Genomic DNA, 13,476 nt, shown 5'->3' on the forward strand with positions numbered 1-13,476 from the left:
CTAATGTCCAGTTACATTTTCACAGCCGTCCTCAGAGAAAGTCTCTGACTAGAATCTTCTGTGCCCCACAGCTATGGAGTTGAGTGTGATGACATCCTCATCTGTCCCGCCTATGATCACCACATGAAATCTTCTCTGTAGGAGGGGTGGTCTGGGCCAGGGCTTCTTCAGGAGGGAGATTATTTTTGTGCTGTGGCTAAAGTTGCCAGATCCGGCAGTGTTTCCGACATGCATGCACCTACTCACCTGGCAGGGGAGACACCGTGACCACGAGGGTAGTTTTCTCGGGGCGAGGCTTATCCATTGTACTCCGGATATGCAATTTCCCCAAAACACGTGTGAAACTTGACTGCGTAATTGGTGGTAGGGCCAGGGATGTCGCTCAGTGGAAGAGCACTTTCCCAGAAGGCGATCGGCCTGAGCTTCCATCTCCAGGCCTGGAACAAACTGTTTTTTTATTTAAAATGGAGAGCTAATGGGATGTTGACTGGGTGATTTGTGGGACGGCCTTGTTGGGGTGAGGGAGCACAGTTGGCTGGCACACCAGCCTGGGGATTCTACTGCCATCTAGTGGGTAGATGCTGGGACTGCAGCTAAGCATGGAGCATCCGGTGAAGAGGACCATGCGCTTGTCCTGAATCTGACCTGTTTGGGGCAACCGCCACCCCCCGCCCCCACCCCCGGCCGTAGGGAGGGGCGGCCTTGATAAGGAGACACCCTTGGCCTTGGGAGGGGGGAGGTAGCTTCAGCTCTTGCTCCTCTTCCAAGAACAAGGAATTGACATCGAGGAACTGGGTGAGAGTTCAGCTCCTCCAAAATGAGAACAAAGACCAGAAACTCGAGGTGTAGCCCTCCCGCAGCCTGTGCTCCGCTTCTGGGGAACCACGGAAGCAACCGTAGACGCCAGGGGTGAAGTGGGTAAGATCTTCGGGAGTCCTGACTCCCAGACTTCTGGAGGGTGCCCCCACGGTAAAGAAGAAAGAGCTGTCTCCCAACACCTGGCTGCGTCAACTGCCCCTCAGGGTGTGTGATGGTGGTTAAATGCGTGCACGAGTGAGTGAAGGAAGGGATAGCGAAAGCAAGCAAACATTGCCAAGGTAGGGAGAATACTCAGAGTTGAGCTCTCTTTTTAAAAAGATTTATTTTATTACTGATGTGTGTGTGCACAGGCATGCAGTACTTGAGGAGGCCAGAAGAGGGCGTTCCGTCTCCTGGAACTGGAGTTAACAGGTGGTTGTGAGCCGCCATGTGCATGCTGGGAACTGAAGTTAGGTCCCCCCCCCCCCCAGGAGCGGCCAGCTCTCTTAACTGCTGAGCCATCATTCCAGCCCACCCCACGCTCCACCCCCGCCTTGAGTTCTCTCCTGTGTGGCAAGTCACTTCCTCCATCCGGTCTCAATTTCCCCATTCCTGGAATGAGGAAGTTGGAAGAGAAAAGGTATCTCTGAGACTCCACACACCTGAATCACCCAGGGTCCTGTCAAACATACTGCTGGCCCTGTCCACAGACTCAGTCTTTTCTGGCTGGCGGTGGGGCAAAAATCAACGTGCTCAGCCAGCTCCTGAGTGAGGTGCCGCTGCTGGCCTTGAGCCCATCTCAGGCCCATGTGGTCACTACGGGTGTCCCAGGATCTCCCCTTCGCATCCTGTCCGGCCACCTGGGTCCACTCAGAACACATGTCCTCCCATTCCTATGACACCTGTCCCTTAGGGACCCCGGGCTTCTTCAGTGCCAGCCTTGCCATCCCTCGTCCTGTGAGATGCTGCCACCTACTGGCTGCGTCTGAGCAGCGTTGGAGAGAGGTGGCTCCACGGAGTTGTTCTAGGATCTCCACACAAATACACACTCACACAATAACAATAAATGTCTTAATGCAAAAATACAGAGAAAGAAAACAAGCGCTAAACAGCAGGGAGAAGGGCAAACGCCAGGTAGGCACAGGCGATCGTGGATAGTCTCTCTCTGACCGGACTCCAGGTGGGCTCCCTGTATTTATAGTTAAAGCTCAGGCCTTGGCGCCGCTCTGCCCTGTCCAAATACCGAGCAAAGAAGACATGGTGGTACACGCTTGTAATCCCAGCCCTGGGGTGGCTGAGGCTGGAGGCTAGTGTTGGGTTTGAAGTCAGCCCAGGTTGCAGAGTGAGCCCCTGTCTCAAACAAAGAACCCCCGGGTGTTGCTGGAGAGGTGGCTCAGCTGCTAAGAGCACTGGCTACTCTTCCAGAGGTCCTGAGTTCAGTTCCCATCAACCACACGGTGGCTCTCAACCATCTATAATGAGATCTGGTGCCCTCTTCTGGCATATAGGTGTATATGCAGGCAGAACATTGTGTACAGAATAAATAAATCATCTTAAAAAACAAACCCCCCCCCAAAAAAAAAAAAAAACCCTGGGGGTCCCTCCCGTGGAGTTCCTTCCACTCTCAGGACATCTATCTTCCTTATTTTTTCTTAATTTAGATGAACTCTGCTAAAAAAAATTCCTTCTAAGTCATGGTCCCCCAATATTTGGCCACTTGACATTTGGGACTGCTTTGGGTCCCCCTCTAATGTGAAAACCCCTGCCTTGCCACTGAGCAAGACACTCGACCTTGGATGTCTGCTCTTATGAATTTTGCATCTACGGACCCTTAGCTCGGCTTCTAGGCCTTGTCTGAAACCTGCCTTTAGTCCTCACTGTAAATGCGGTTGAACCCCACTACTCCCTCTCACAATGGTATTCAAGGAAGTCGTCATAGCCAGGTGCTGTGGCATCTGCTTATACTCCGAACTTCTAGAGGCTGATGCAGGGGGTCCAGGGGTCAAAGCCAGGGCCCAAAAGAGATAGATCACAGAGTAGATCTGTGATCACAAACTGATGAGCTGAGGTCCATCCCTAGAAACTCCTCCACAGAGCTGTCCTCTGACCTCCACTTGTGCCCTGTGTGTCCCTTTCCCCACACAAATATACACGAATAATTAATAAATAAATAAATTTATTTATTAAAATGTTAAAGGCCAAGGCCAGCCTGGGCTCTTCCCCCCCCCACCTTGAGACAGGGTTTCTCTGTGTAGCCTTGGCTGTCCTGAACTCGCTATATAGACCAGGCTGGACTCAAATTCACAGCGATTCACCTGCCTCTGCCTCCCAGAGCGCTGGGACTACAGGTGTCCCAGCACACCCAGCTAAGCTCTTTTAGAGAGAGAGAGAGATAGTGTATGAGAGAGACAAAGACAGAAAGAAACATCCTGAGAGCTAGACCTGGTGTACACTTTCAAACCCAGCACTGGAGAGGCAAAGACAGGCAGATCTTTGTGAGTTCTAGGCCAGTCTGATCTACATAGTGAGTTCCAGGACAAAAGAAGAGGCAGGGGGACAAACCACCTGGACAAAGTGTAGGCAGAACCCCAAGTCCTATGCAATTGGATTTTAAAAATATACTTAATCATGCATGTGTATGAGCGCTTTGTCTTCATGCACATCAGAAGAGGGCATCGGATCCCATTACAGATGGTTGTGAGCCCGCTTATGGGTACTAGGAACTGAATGCAGGACCTCTAAGAAGAGCTGCCAGTGCTCTTAGCCACTGAGCCATCTCTCCAGCTCATCCTATGCAATTGTTAAAGAAGTGGGTGAGAGGGAGGCGATGATTCCTGCTACTACACAGTCTAGGACAGAGGTAACCAAGCAACAGCAGGGGCGGTGGCCGTGGGCTCACTCTGGACAGATGTCAGACCATCTAAGGTGAGGCACTCCAGACCCACAGCTGGCTGGAGAGGCCCTGGGGAGGCTCACCTTGGACTTCCCGGAAAAGGAAGTAGAAGGAGCCATCACGTAGTTTTCCACCATAGGCTTCAGAAGTACACTCTTTTCTCCTTACTGTTCCCCCTCCCACCACGGTGAGCCTTTCAAGCAGGCCTCAGCCTTCGGTTTGGGGACTTAGGCCTGCACTGGTCGATGCTAGCTGAGTACCCTGCTCAGGCTCTTCATTGCCCACCGCCTGAGTTGGTCTCCAGGGGCCGGTCTTCTTCGTGTCCATCCAGCCAGAATCTGCCTCGCCCCTGGTGTCTCTTTGGTGGTTTTCTACCCACTGCTCCTCAGCTGTAAGTTACATCTTGGAGATGCTGTTAGATCTCCATGAAAACGCCATACTTTTCTGTCCCTCCCTCTCTCCCTCCCTCCCTTGGAGTGAGACATGCCCCTGCACCTGTACCTTTGTCTGCAGCCTCCCTTGAACAGCCTCCTTACAGAGTTTACAAATAATGTGTCACAATTTTATCTTTCAGGTTTTTTTAATTTTTAAGACTTTATTTTCACTGTTACGTATTATTATTTGTTGTTGTTGTTGCGGAAGGAAGCATGTGCATGACCTATAACGAGTCTGGAGAACAGAGGACAACGCTGTAGAGTCGGATCTCTCCTTCTGTCTTTTACGTAGGTTCTGGGGATTGAACTCAGAAGCAAGCAATTTTATTCACTTCTTGCTAACTCAGGTTTTGTTTTGTTTTGTTTTGTTTGAAGATAGGGTTCCACACAGAAGCCCAGATTAGTCTTCTAATCTCATCAGTCCTCCTGTCTCAAGTGCTAGGATTCACAGGTGTGTATCATGCTGGTGCAGACAGGCGCTAAGGAAGTTGCCTTGAACTCAGTCTGTAGCCCAGCCTACAATTGGAACTTGGAATCCTTTGGCCTCAGCTTCTTCTAAACAGCTGTGATGCCAGGTCCATACCATCAGGCAGAGCTAAGAGAACAGCATCTTTAAGCACAGCTTTTAGGACCCATGACGAAGGAAGAGAGGAGCTGGTGAGCTAGCTCCCTGGTAAGAGCACTTTGGACCCTGGATCCCGGCAAGCGCCGGGCATGGCTGATGCACACCTGTGACCCCAGCACTGGCTGTGGGCAGCACAGCACGGGGAGCAGACAGGAAGATGACCAGCCTTGCTAGTCAGCCAGCCTGGGTCTGTGTGGGGGAGGGGGTAGGTGGAAGAGGAAAGCAAGCTCTGTGTTCAGTGACAGCTGTCTCAAGGGAACTAAACAGAAAGTGGTAGAGCAGGACACCTGGCATCTTTCTGTCACACACACATGCCAGGAGCCAAAGCTATTTACTGAAGCCAAAGCCAATTAATGAGCCAAAGCCATTTAGTGGAGCCAGTGCCAATTAGAGGAAAAGTTACCCAACAGCCACACTAGGGCCCTAGGTCATGGGTGATAGATTTATGTGAGAACATCTGCTCATTAGTCTTGGAGCATCCTTGAGATATCTTTAGGAAACGTTCTTACGGTATCTTGCAAGTGCGGTATCTCAAACCATAAAGCACTCTGGCTATCTTCTGCAGCAGTAAATAAGCCTTCCCCCCTTTTCTGCCTTCTCCCTATATAGTTGTGCAAAAATTTCTAATAAACGAGGCTTTGATCAGACAGACAGACTTAGCCTCATTCTTTGTGTCTCTTTGTCCTACTTCATTCTTTCCACCCCCGCCCTTTAGGAACCCGTTGAAGTCCCGAAGGTCGGGACACACACACACACACACACACACACACATACACACACATTACAGGGCCTGTGCCTGAATGAAAATGAGGACATGACCACTCCTACATACGGTTTCTCTGTCTACCTGTGTGGCTTTAAGTCATTATAGCATCATGAGCCTCAGGCCCTCTCCCTCCTCTCCTTCTTCCTTCTTCTTTTCAACCTCCTCATCCTCTTCTCTCCCATTCTTCTCCTCGGTGCTCGGTTATGGGCACACACCATGCTCAGCTTCCAGCTCGCTCTTTTTCTTTGTTAGTTTATTTTTTTTAGATGTGTTTATTCTGTTTTATGTGGTGTGTTTCCTCTTCATGTCTGTGTGTGTATCAGAGGCATGCCTGATGTCCACAGAGGTCAGAAGGCGCCAGCTCCCCTGGAACTGGAGTTACAGATAGTCAGGACACACCATGTATCTGGGTGCTGGGAACTGAATTCAGGTCCTCTGGAAGAGCAACAGGTGTTCAACACTCAGGAGGCAGAGGCAGGCAGATCTGAGTTCCAGGACAGCCAGGGCTACACAGAGAAACCCTGTGTCAAAAACTAAAACAAAACAAAACAGCACTGCAGGACCCAGGTTTGGTTCCCCAAACATACATGGCTCACAAACATTAATAACTCCCATTTCAAGGTGTCTGATGGCCTCGGCGGGCACCATACATGTATGTCATACAATACTACATGCAGGCAAAATACATAAATAAAGTGAAGACATCTTTTTTCTTAAGTGTTTGCTGCTCTTGTTGATGACCCAAGTTCAGTTCTCAGCATCCAAATCAGGCAGCTCACAACCAACCACCTATAAAACTGTAGCTCCAGGAGATCCCACACCATCTTCTAGAGAGTTGGCCAAGGTGGTCACAAAGGGAGGAAAAGGAGAAACAGTGACTGCTCAGGCTTCTGTCCGACACTCCCAAGCCCGCTCTTCAGGGTCACAGTCTGCAGGGGAGGGCAGGCAGGCAGGGCTGCTTGAAAGCTGAACTCCCTCAGGACCAGAGACTCTGCAGAGCAAGCTGTGTGCCACGTGACCCAGAAACTCCGGGGGAGCGAGGGTGTTCCGGGGCAGCTGCCCATGAGAACCCACCAAGAAAATACTCACACGAAGGGAGAGTCTTTGCTGTGTTCTCACAGATCATAGGTACCTGATCTTCTCTTTCTACACCGGGGAGCAAATTCTAGAATCCAAATGTTGGGTTGGGGATGGAAGCCGAGAAAACTCACTTCAGAGACAGAAGCTTAAAATGCAAGCTTTATTTTCTGTGCAGGCAGGGAGGCAGCCAGTTCAGGATCTGAACTGTGTCCCCAAAGGAAGGACTGTACATTTTAAAAGGATGGGAACAGGAGCCGGATGAGCTGTTGCATTGACCAATCATATTTTGACACAAGGGGTTGAGCAAGGAAGTAAACGTGGGTGATGGGGCCTTTCCATCACCTGGTTCCATGACCTTTGACTCAGCTTTTGCAGTCACCTCCTCTCTTGGACCTTGGCCTGGAATTTAGAATGATAGGAGAACAAAGGAGAGGGCAAGCTTTAAGTCAAGACAGGGCAACATATTTACAACTTGTGTGCCTCAGTTTAGATAACAGATAATGACAACTTCCCTCTTTCTGGCCTTTACTGATTAACAGACAAACATGAAATACCTGAAGAAACAGGATAACAGCTGGGTTTCAGGACCTGGGAATATGAACTCATTTTTGACCCTGCCAGCAACATAGAACTTGTCTCTGAGATGGCAGGACTGTCTCCAGAAAACCAAGTAGCATTTCTCAATTTCATTGGCCTAGTGTTAGCTGACTGCAGCAGAAAGAGCGAGAGAACTCATTCTCAGGCCCTCAGAAGGTGGCTGAGGCGCGGCATCCTGAAGGTCAGGGAGTGGTTGGAGGTGCTGCATCCTGGAGGACAGGGATTGGTTCCCGTTCCTGGGATGCTGAGGCAGCCACTCCCACAGGGAGAACACAACGCACTGTTTCCTTGTCTTGCTTTTGTTCTTTGAGCTGCTGTTGTATTGTAGGTTTATTTATTAGATTTTATTTTATTTCCTGTGTTGGGGCAGGAACTCTTGTAGACTTACTGGCCATGTGGTCAAGGATAAATGTGAGTGTGTGAGTGGGAACATGCCAAGGCAGGCATGTGGAAGTCACAGGACAACTTGTGAGAGTCGGTTCTCTCCTTCCGCCATGTGGGTCCCGAGGACCAAATCCAGGCTGGGAAGCTTAGCACCAAACTCCCTCACTCACTGAACCATCTTTTCTGGTCATGATCTTGAACCCAGCTGCCGGGATCAAAGGCCTGTGCCACCATGCGGGGCTGAGGACGGAACCAAAGTTTCTTGCATGCTTGACAAGCTCCCCACCAACTCCTCAGTCCTTTTTCTTCCTCTTTCCTTTTTTTGAGACAAGGTGGTCTCAAACCTGACTCGTGGCTGAGGAAGCCTCCTCTCCCTGCCTCTGTGTCTCAAGTACTGCGATTGTAGGTTTGGCGTCACCACTCTGGATTCTTTTATTTTGCCTTTTGAGACAGGGTCCCACTCTGTATTCCAGGTCAGACTTGAACTCACCATCTTGTGCCTGTGACTGTGTTAGGACCAGCCTAGCACTCTCACCGAGTTCAACTCGGGAGGGAAGGAGGAAGGGAGCACTCTGAGTCACATCTGAGGGGAGGCGAGAAAATCCCTTACAGTTCAGCTAAGTCTGGGCTATACAGAGAGTTCCAGGTCAGCCTGTGTCAGAGCGAGACTCTGCCTCCAAAAAGAACGAAAAAATGAAAATGGAGGGTATGTGAGCCTACATTGATAGTCCCTACATGTGTGAGGTGAAGGTGGGAGGATTAAGAGTTAAAGGTCATCCTCAGCTACATCTCAAGTTCAAGCCCAGCTTGAGGGTCACAAGGTGGGATCCTGTCTCAAAAGACAATAAGCAAAATGAATCAAAACTGTAGAGAGGTTGGGATGTTGCAAGTCCCAAGACAAATTATCTTCAGACACTCTCAGACCTCCTCATAGGCAGTTTACTGTCCTCCTCTACACCTGACCTAACAGCTTTGCTACCACTCGGTAACCTCTTTGGAATGTACTCCTACTTCCCAGCTAACCGAAGAGCTGAGAGTGTCATCAGATAGCTTCGGTGGCCTCCGAAGAAGTTTCCTGCCTTTGTCGCGACCTGCCTACCTGAAGTCTCCCCTAACGAATCTGAAAAGAGCCCCGACCCGTGACTTCCTTTGCTCTGTTACTGTAAAAATGGCAGGAAACCGCTTCCATGTGGGAAGGTGGAATTTGGGGCTATCCCAGACATGCTCACTTGTATTTGGTTCTTAAACTCGCTTATCCCTGTTGAGGTGAAAATTGTGGTTCTGTGGCAACACGTTCATAAAATGAGCTACCCAAGCCTCTGGGCACCAAGTTCACTCGAGGAGGCTGCCCTGAGTGTGCACTCGCTTGGAAACACCCTCCTGCAACCTGCCTGGCAGTGATGAAGACAGTCCAAGGGGAACCTTATGCCTCTCGGGCTGACTGTGAGGTCTGCCAAGACTGTGACCCTCTCAGGTACTCTCAATTCTTTGTTCAGTTTATGATTAAAAATTTTTAACTACCTTTTATTTACTTAACATGGGAGCGGTGCATGCGTGGAAATCTGAGGACAACCTTTGGGAGTCAGTTCTCTGTTTACACCACGTAGGTCACGGGGACCAGCTTGGCAGCAAACACTCTTACCCGTTGAGACATGGCACCAGCCTAGTTTCCCATTAAAAAAAAAAAAAAAGGCTGAGCCAGAAGCAGTGGCGAATGCCCATAATTCCATCACTCAGGAGGCAGAGGGAGGCGGATCTCTGTGAGTTTGAGGCTAGCCTGGTCTACAAAGCAATTTTAGGACAGCCAAGGCTACATAAAGAAACGGTGTTGAAAACAAACAAATAAAAAAGGCTGATATGGCGCCCATCCTCTAAGGGGTGGAGGTAGGAGGACCACCTACAGATTTGAGGCAGCTTAAGCTATACTCTAAGACTGCTGCATATGTGGATTGGAGTCCAGAGGGACACCTGCTGGGATTTTCAGATCCTTATATCCCCAAACAAAAAACGTGACACACAGGTGAGGACGAAAATGGATCCAGTTGTGATGGTCCCAGAACTCGGGAGGCAGAGACAGGCAGCTCCCTGTAAGTTCAAGGCTAGCCTGGTCTACACAGTCAGTTCTAGGACTGACACCCAGGGCTATGCAGAGAGACCCATCTTAAAAATAAAATAGGAAATGTAAACAAGAAGTGGAGAGAGTTTTTAAAGGAGAGAAAGGCACTTGGAAGAAGAGAGGTGGGCTAGATAGCCAAGACACGTCCAAGATTCAAAGGCCTGAGGTCACCTGAATCGATTCATTTGCGCAGGGTCTGCTCCTGGAGAGCGCCAAAGCTCCAGCATGCTGTGTCATTACCCGTGGCCTGTAATCTTACTCATAGGCAGCCCAGGCCTGGCCAGGTTTTCCAGTCTTCCGCGGCCAACTGTTTTTCACGGTAACCTGGACACTCCGGTTCTGTGCCTTAGCCCCTGGCAGCTGGGCTAGCATTCCTCCAAGCCCATTACCTGTGATGTCTCCTCTTGCTCTCCCTCAGGCTCGTGGTGCACAACTGTTTTTGTTTTCCTATTTCTATTTATTCTTTGGGAATTTCACATTGTACATCCCAATCCCACTAATCTCCTAGTTCCTTCTGATCTGCTCTCTGCCCGTGCAACCTTCCTTCCCAAAATAAAATAAAGGGGGCTGGAGAGGTGGCTTACAGATTAAGAGCACTGGCTGCTCTTCCAGAGGTCCTGAGTTCAATTCCCAGCAACCACATGGTGGCTCATAACCATCTATAATGAGATCTGGCAGAGAAAGGGATGATTGGAAAGTTGGAGCAGTGGGAACACAGCAGGTCTCAGCTGGGCTTGGTGGCTCCTGATCACAGGCCGCAAGCAGGAGAATCATGATATCCAGGATGGCCTGGACCCCAGTGGGAGACCCTCCCTTCAGGAGAGAAGAGAGTCAGGTGGTCCCTGAAGGGAAGTTAGTTCACTTCCTCCTTTGTTTCTTGCTGTTCCCAAGAGTGAAACTTGCAGGATCTGTCAACTAGGCTAAGCTCTTTTTTGTTTTGTTTTGTTTTTTGTTTTTCGAGACAGGGTTTCTCTGTGTGGCCTTGGCTCTCCTGGAGTTGCTTTGTAGACAAGGCTAGCCTGGAACTCACACCCAGCTGCTAGGCCAAGCTTTTTTTTTTTTTTTTTAAATTTATTCTTTTTTTAAGATTTATTTAGCTTGATGCTTCTCTGAGTCTAAGGGTTTCCACCCGCTCACTTACCCTCCCCCTCAGCCCATGACCCGCCTCCGTCCCCCGCCCTCCCGGTCCGACCTCGGAGCAGTTTAGTGAGAAGGCGCCTGTGTCTGGCAGAGCCGGTGTGAGAAGAGCCAATCCTACCCGGCTGCTGGGATAATCAAGAGTTTTGGCAGGACCTTTGGAGTACACGTCGAGATAGTTTGGAACCCGGCGAAAAGCACAGACTATGGCGCTGAAGCGGATTAATAAGGAACGTAGTGATTTGGCCCATGACCCTCCGGCACAATGTTCTGCAGGTCCAGTTGGAGATGACATGTTTCACTGGCAAGCCACAATTATGGGACCTAATGACAGCCCATATCAAGGTGGTGTATTCTTTTTGACAATTCCTTTTCCTACAGACTATCCCTTCAAACCACCTAAGGTTGCATTTACAACAACAATTTATCATCCACATATTAACAGTAATGGCAGCATTTGTCTTGATATTCTACGATCACAGTGGTCTCCTGCTTTAACTATTTCTAAAGTTCTTTTATCCATTTGTTCACTGCTATGTGATCCAAATCCAGATGACCCCCTAGTGCCAGAGATTGCACGGATCTATAAAACAGACAAAGATAAGTGCAACAGACTATCTCGGGAACAGACTCAGAAGTATGCCATGTGATGCTACCTTAAAGTCAGAATAACCTGCATTATGGCTGGAATAAACCTTAAATTACTGTTCCTTTTTTGATTTTCTTATCCGGCTGCTCCCCTCTCAGACCTCATCTTTTTAATTTTATTTTTTGTTTACCTCCCTGCATTCATGCGCATGCTCATCTAAGAAGACTTTAAGTTCTTCCAGCTTTGGACAATAACTGCTTTCAGAAACTGTAAAGTAGTTACAAGAGAACAGTTGCCCAAGATTCAGAAAATTTTTAAAAACTGGAGCATGTGTATTATGTGGCCAATGTCTTCGCTCTAAGTTGGTTATGAGACTAAACCAATCCTCACTGCTCTAACACGCTGAAGAAGCCATCTGAGCAGGAGGGAAGTGGATGCTCAGCGGTCACATGAGAGGAAGCAGCATTATTCTAGCAGCATCCATTCTTGTTTAAGCCTTCCACTGTTAGAGATTTGAGGTTACGTGATATACTTTATGCTCATAACTGATGTGGCTGGAGAAATGGTATTAATTATAGCATCAGCAGAACAGAAAATGTGATGTATTTTATGCATGTCAATAAAGGAATGACCTGTTCTTGTTCTATAGAGAATGGAAATTGGAAGTCAAACACCCTTTGTATTCCAAAATAGGGTCTCAAAACATTTTGTAATTTTCGTTTAAATTGTTAGGAAGCTTGGAGCTATTAGTTAATCTATCTTCCAATGCTGTTTAATATAGCACTGAATAAATGATGCGAGTTGTCAATGGATGAGTGATCAGCTAATAGCTCTACTAGTAATTGATTTATTTTTCTTCAATAAAGTTGCATAAACCAAATTAAAAAAAAGATTTATTTATTACTTATACAGCATTCTGCCTGCATGTGTGCCTGTATACTAGATCTCACTATAGATGGTTGTGAGCCACCATGTGGTTGCTGGGAATTGAACTCAGGACCTTTGGAAGAACAACTAGTATTCTTAACCTCTGAGCCATCTCTCCAGCCCCAGCCAAGCTGCTTTAATCATATAAAACAATGTAAATTTGCTTATCTATCTATCTATCTATCTTGTGGCAAAATATAGGTTCTTTTTCCAAAGGAGCTTGATTTGCAAAGTCTCTTCCGGAACCAAAGCCATGAGGCAGACACAAACATCAGCCTGCTTTAGTCAGTGGAAAATTCCAGATGTTTGTAGCTTCTCAGCTGACAAAACTGGCAGCCATAGAAGATGTTAAGTAAATCAGGAGACCTTGTTAGCTCCATGTTTGGTGGAATAAAAAGCCAACCCATGGGGCATATTGTATAAGAGGCCATATATGGTTTGCGACCTTAAAAACACCTTTAAAAGACGATTTTGATGTTTCAGCAGCTCCCCTTACAGATCCAAGGTCAGAAGAGCAGCCATTACTAATATGAACTGTGTCTCCAGAGCAGGGGCTCGGCTTGAACTCTGATGCTGCGGACTTAAGTGGGCACATAATTTTTCTTTCTTTTTTCTTTCTCTTTCTCTCTCTCTCTCTCTCTCTTTTTGTTTGTTTGAGACAGGAAACTCCCTCTGTAAATCAGGCTGTCCTCAAACTCACAGAGATCCAACTGGATCTGCCTCCCAAGTCCTAGGACTAAAAGCATGTAGCACCACCACCCAGCAACACATAATTTCTTTTATCTCTGCGTGTATGCCTGCGTACACATGTTCACGTGTGGGCGCACATGCATGGATGCATGAGGCAGCTAGAGGTAGACACTGAGTATCTTCCTCAGCCATTCTCCACATTATTGTTATTTTGAGATGGGGTCCCTTATGGAATCGGGGGCCCGCTGATTGGCCAGGCTAGCTGGCCAATGAGCTCCAGGAATCCACCTGTCTCTCCCCTCCCTCCGCCATCCTAGCACCGCGGTTACGTACATGCTCGGCAGAGTCTAGCATTTTATGTGAATTCTAGGGATCTGAATTTAGGTTCTCATGCTTGTGTCTGAAGCATTGAACTGTTGGATCCATCTCCAGTCTCCAGA

General features: G+C 48.3%; 2 protein-coding genes and 1 pseudogene across 3 annotated transcripts in view; 2 read left to right on the top strand and 1 right to left on the bottom strand.

The window, feature by feature from the left end:
* Positions 1-238: 238 nt before the first annotated feature.
* LOC132653303 (U1 spliceosomal RNA) lies at positions 239-388 on the top strand (annotated as a pseudogene).
* A 6,349-nt stretch (positions 389-6,737) lies between these two features.
* The window catches only part of Srsf10 (serine and arginine rich splicing factor 10), a 29,585-nt gene continuing 22,846 nt past the window's right edge, over positions 6,738-13,476 (bottom strand). For both annotated transcript variants that reach the window (XM_060379301.1, XM_060379300.1), the window contains exon 6: positions 6,738-6,995. In XM_060379301.1, coding sequence (XP_060235284.1) covers positions 6,959-6,995 — 37 coding nt within the window. In that variant the 3' untranslated portion in view covers positions 6,738-6,958. The remainder of the gene's footprint in view (positions 6,996-13,476) is intronic.
* LOC110545413 (ubiquitin-conjugating enzyme E2 D3-like) lies at positions 10,904-12,303 on the top strand. Its single transcript, XM_060379295.1, has one exon. The coding sequence runs from the start codon at positions 11,037-11,039 to the stop codon at positions 11,478-11,480; it is 444 nt and encodes a 147-aa protein (XP_060235278.1). The 5' UTR covers positions 10,904-11,036; the 3' UTR covers positions 11,481-12,303.

Source organism: Meriones unguiculatus, chromosome 3, assembly GCF_030254825.1.
Source record: "Meriones unguiculatus strain TT.TT164.6M chromosome 3, Bangor_MerUng_6.1, whole genome shotgun sequence".
NCBI lineage: Eukaryota > Metazoa > Chordata > Mammalia > Rodentia > Muridae > Meriones > Meriones unguiculatus.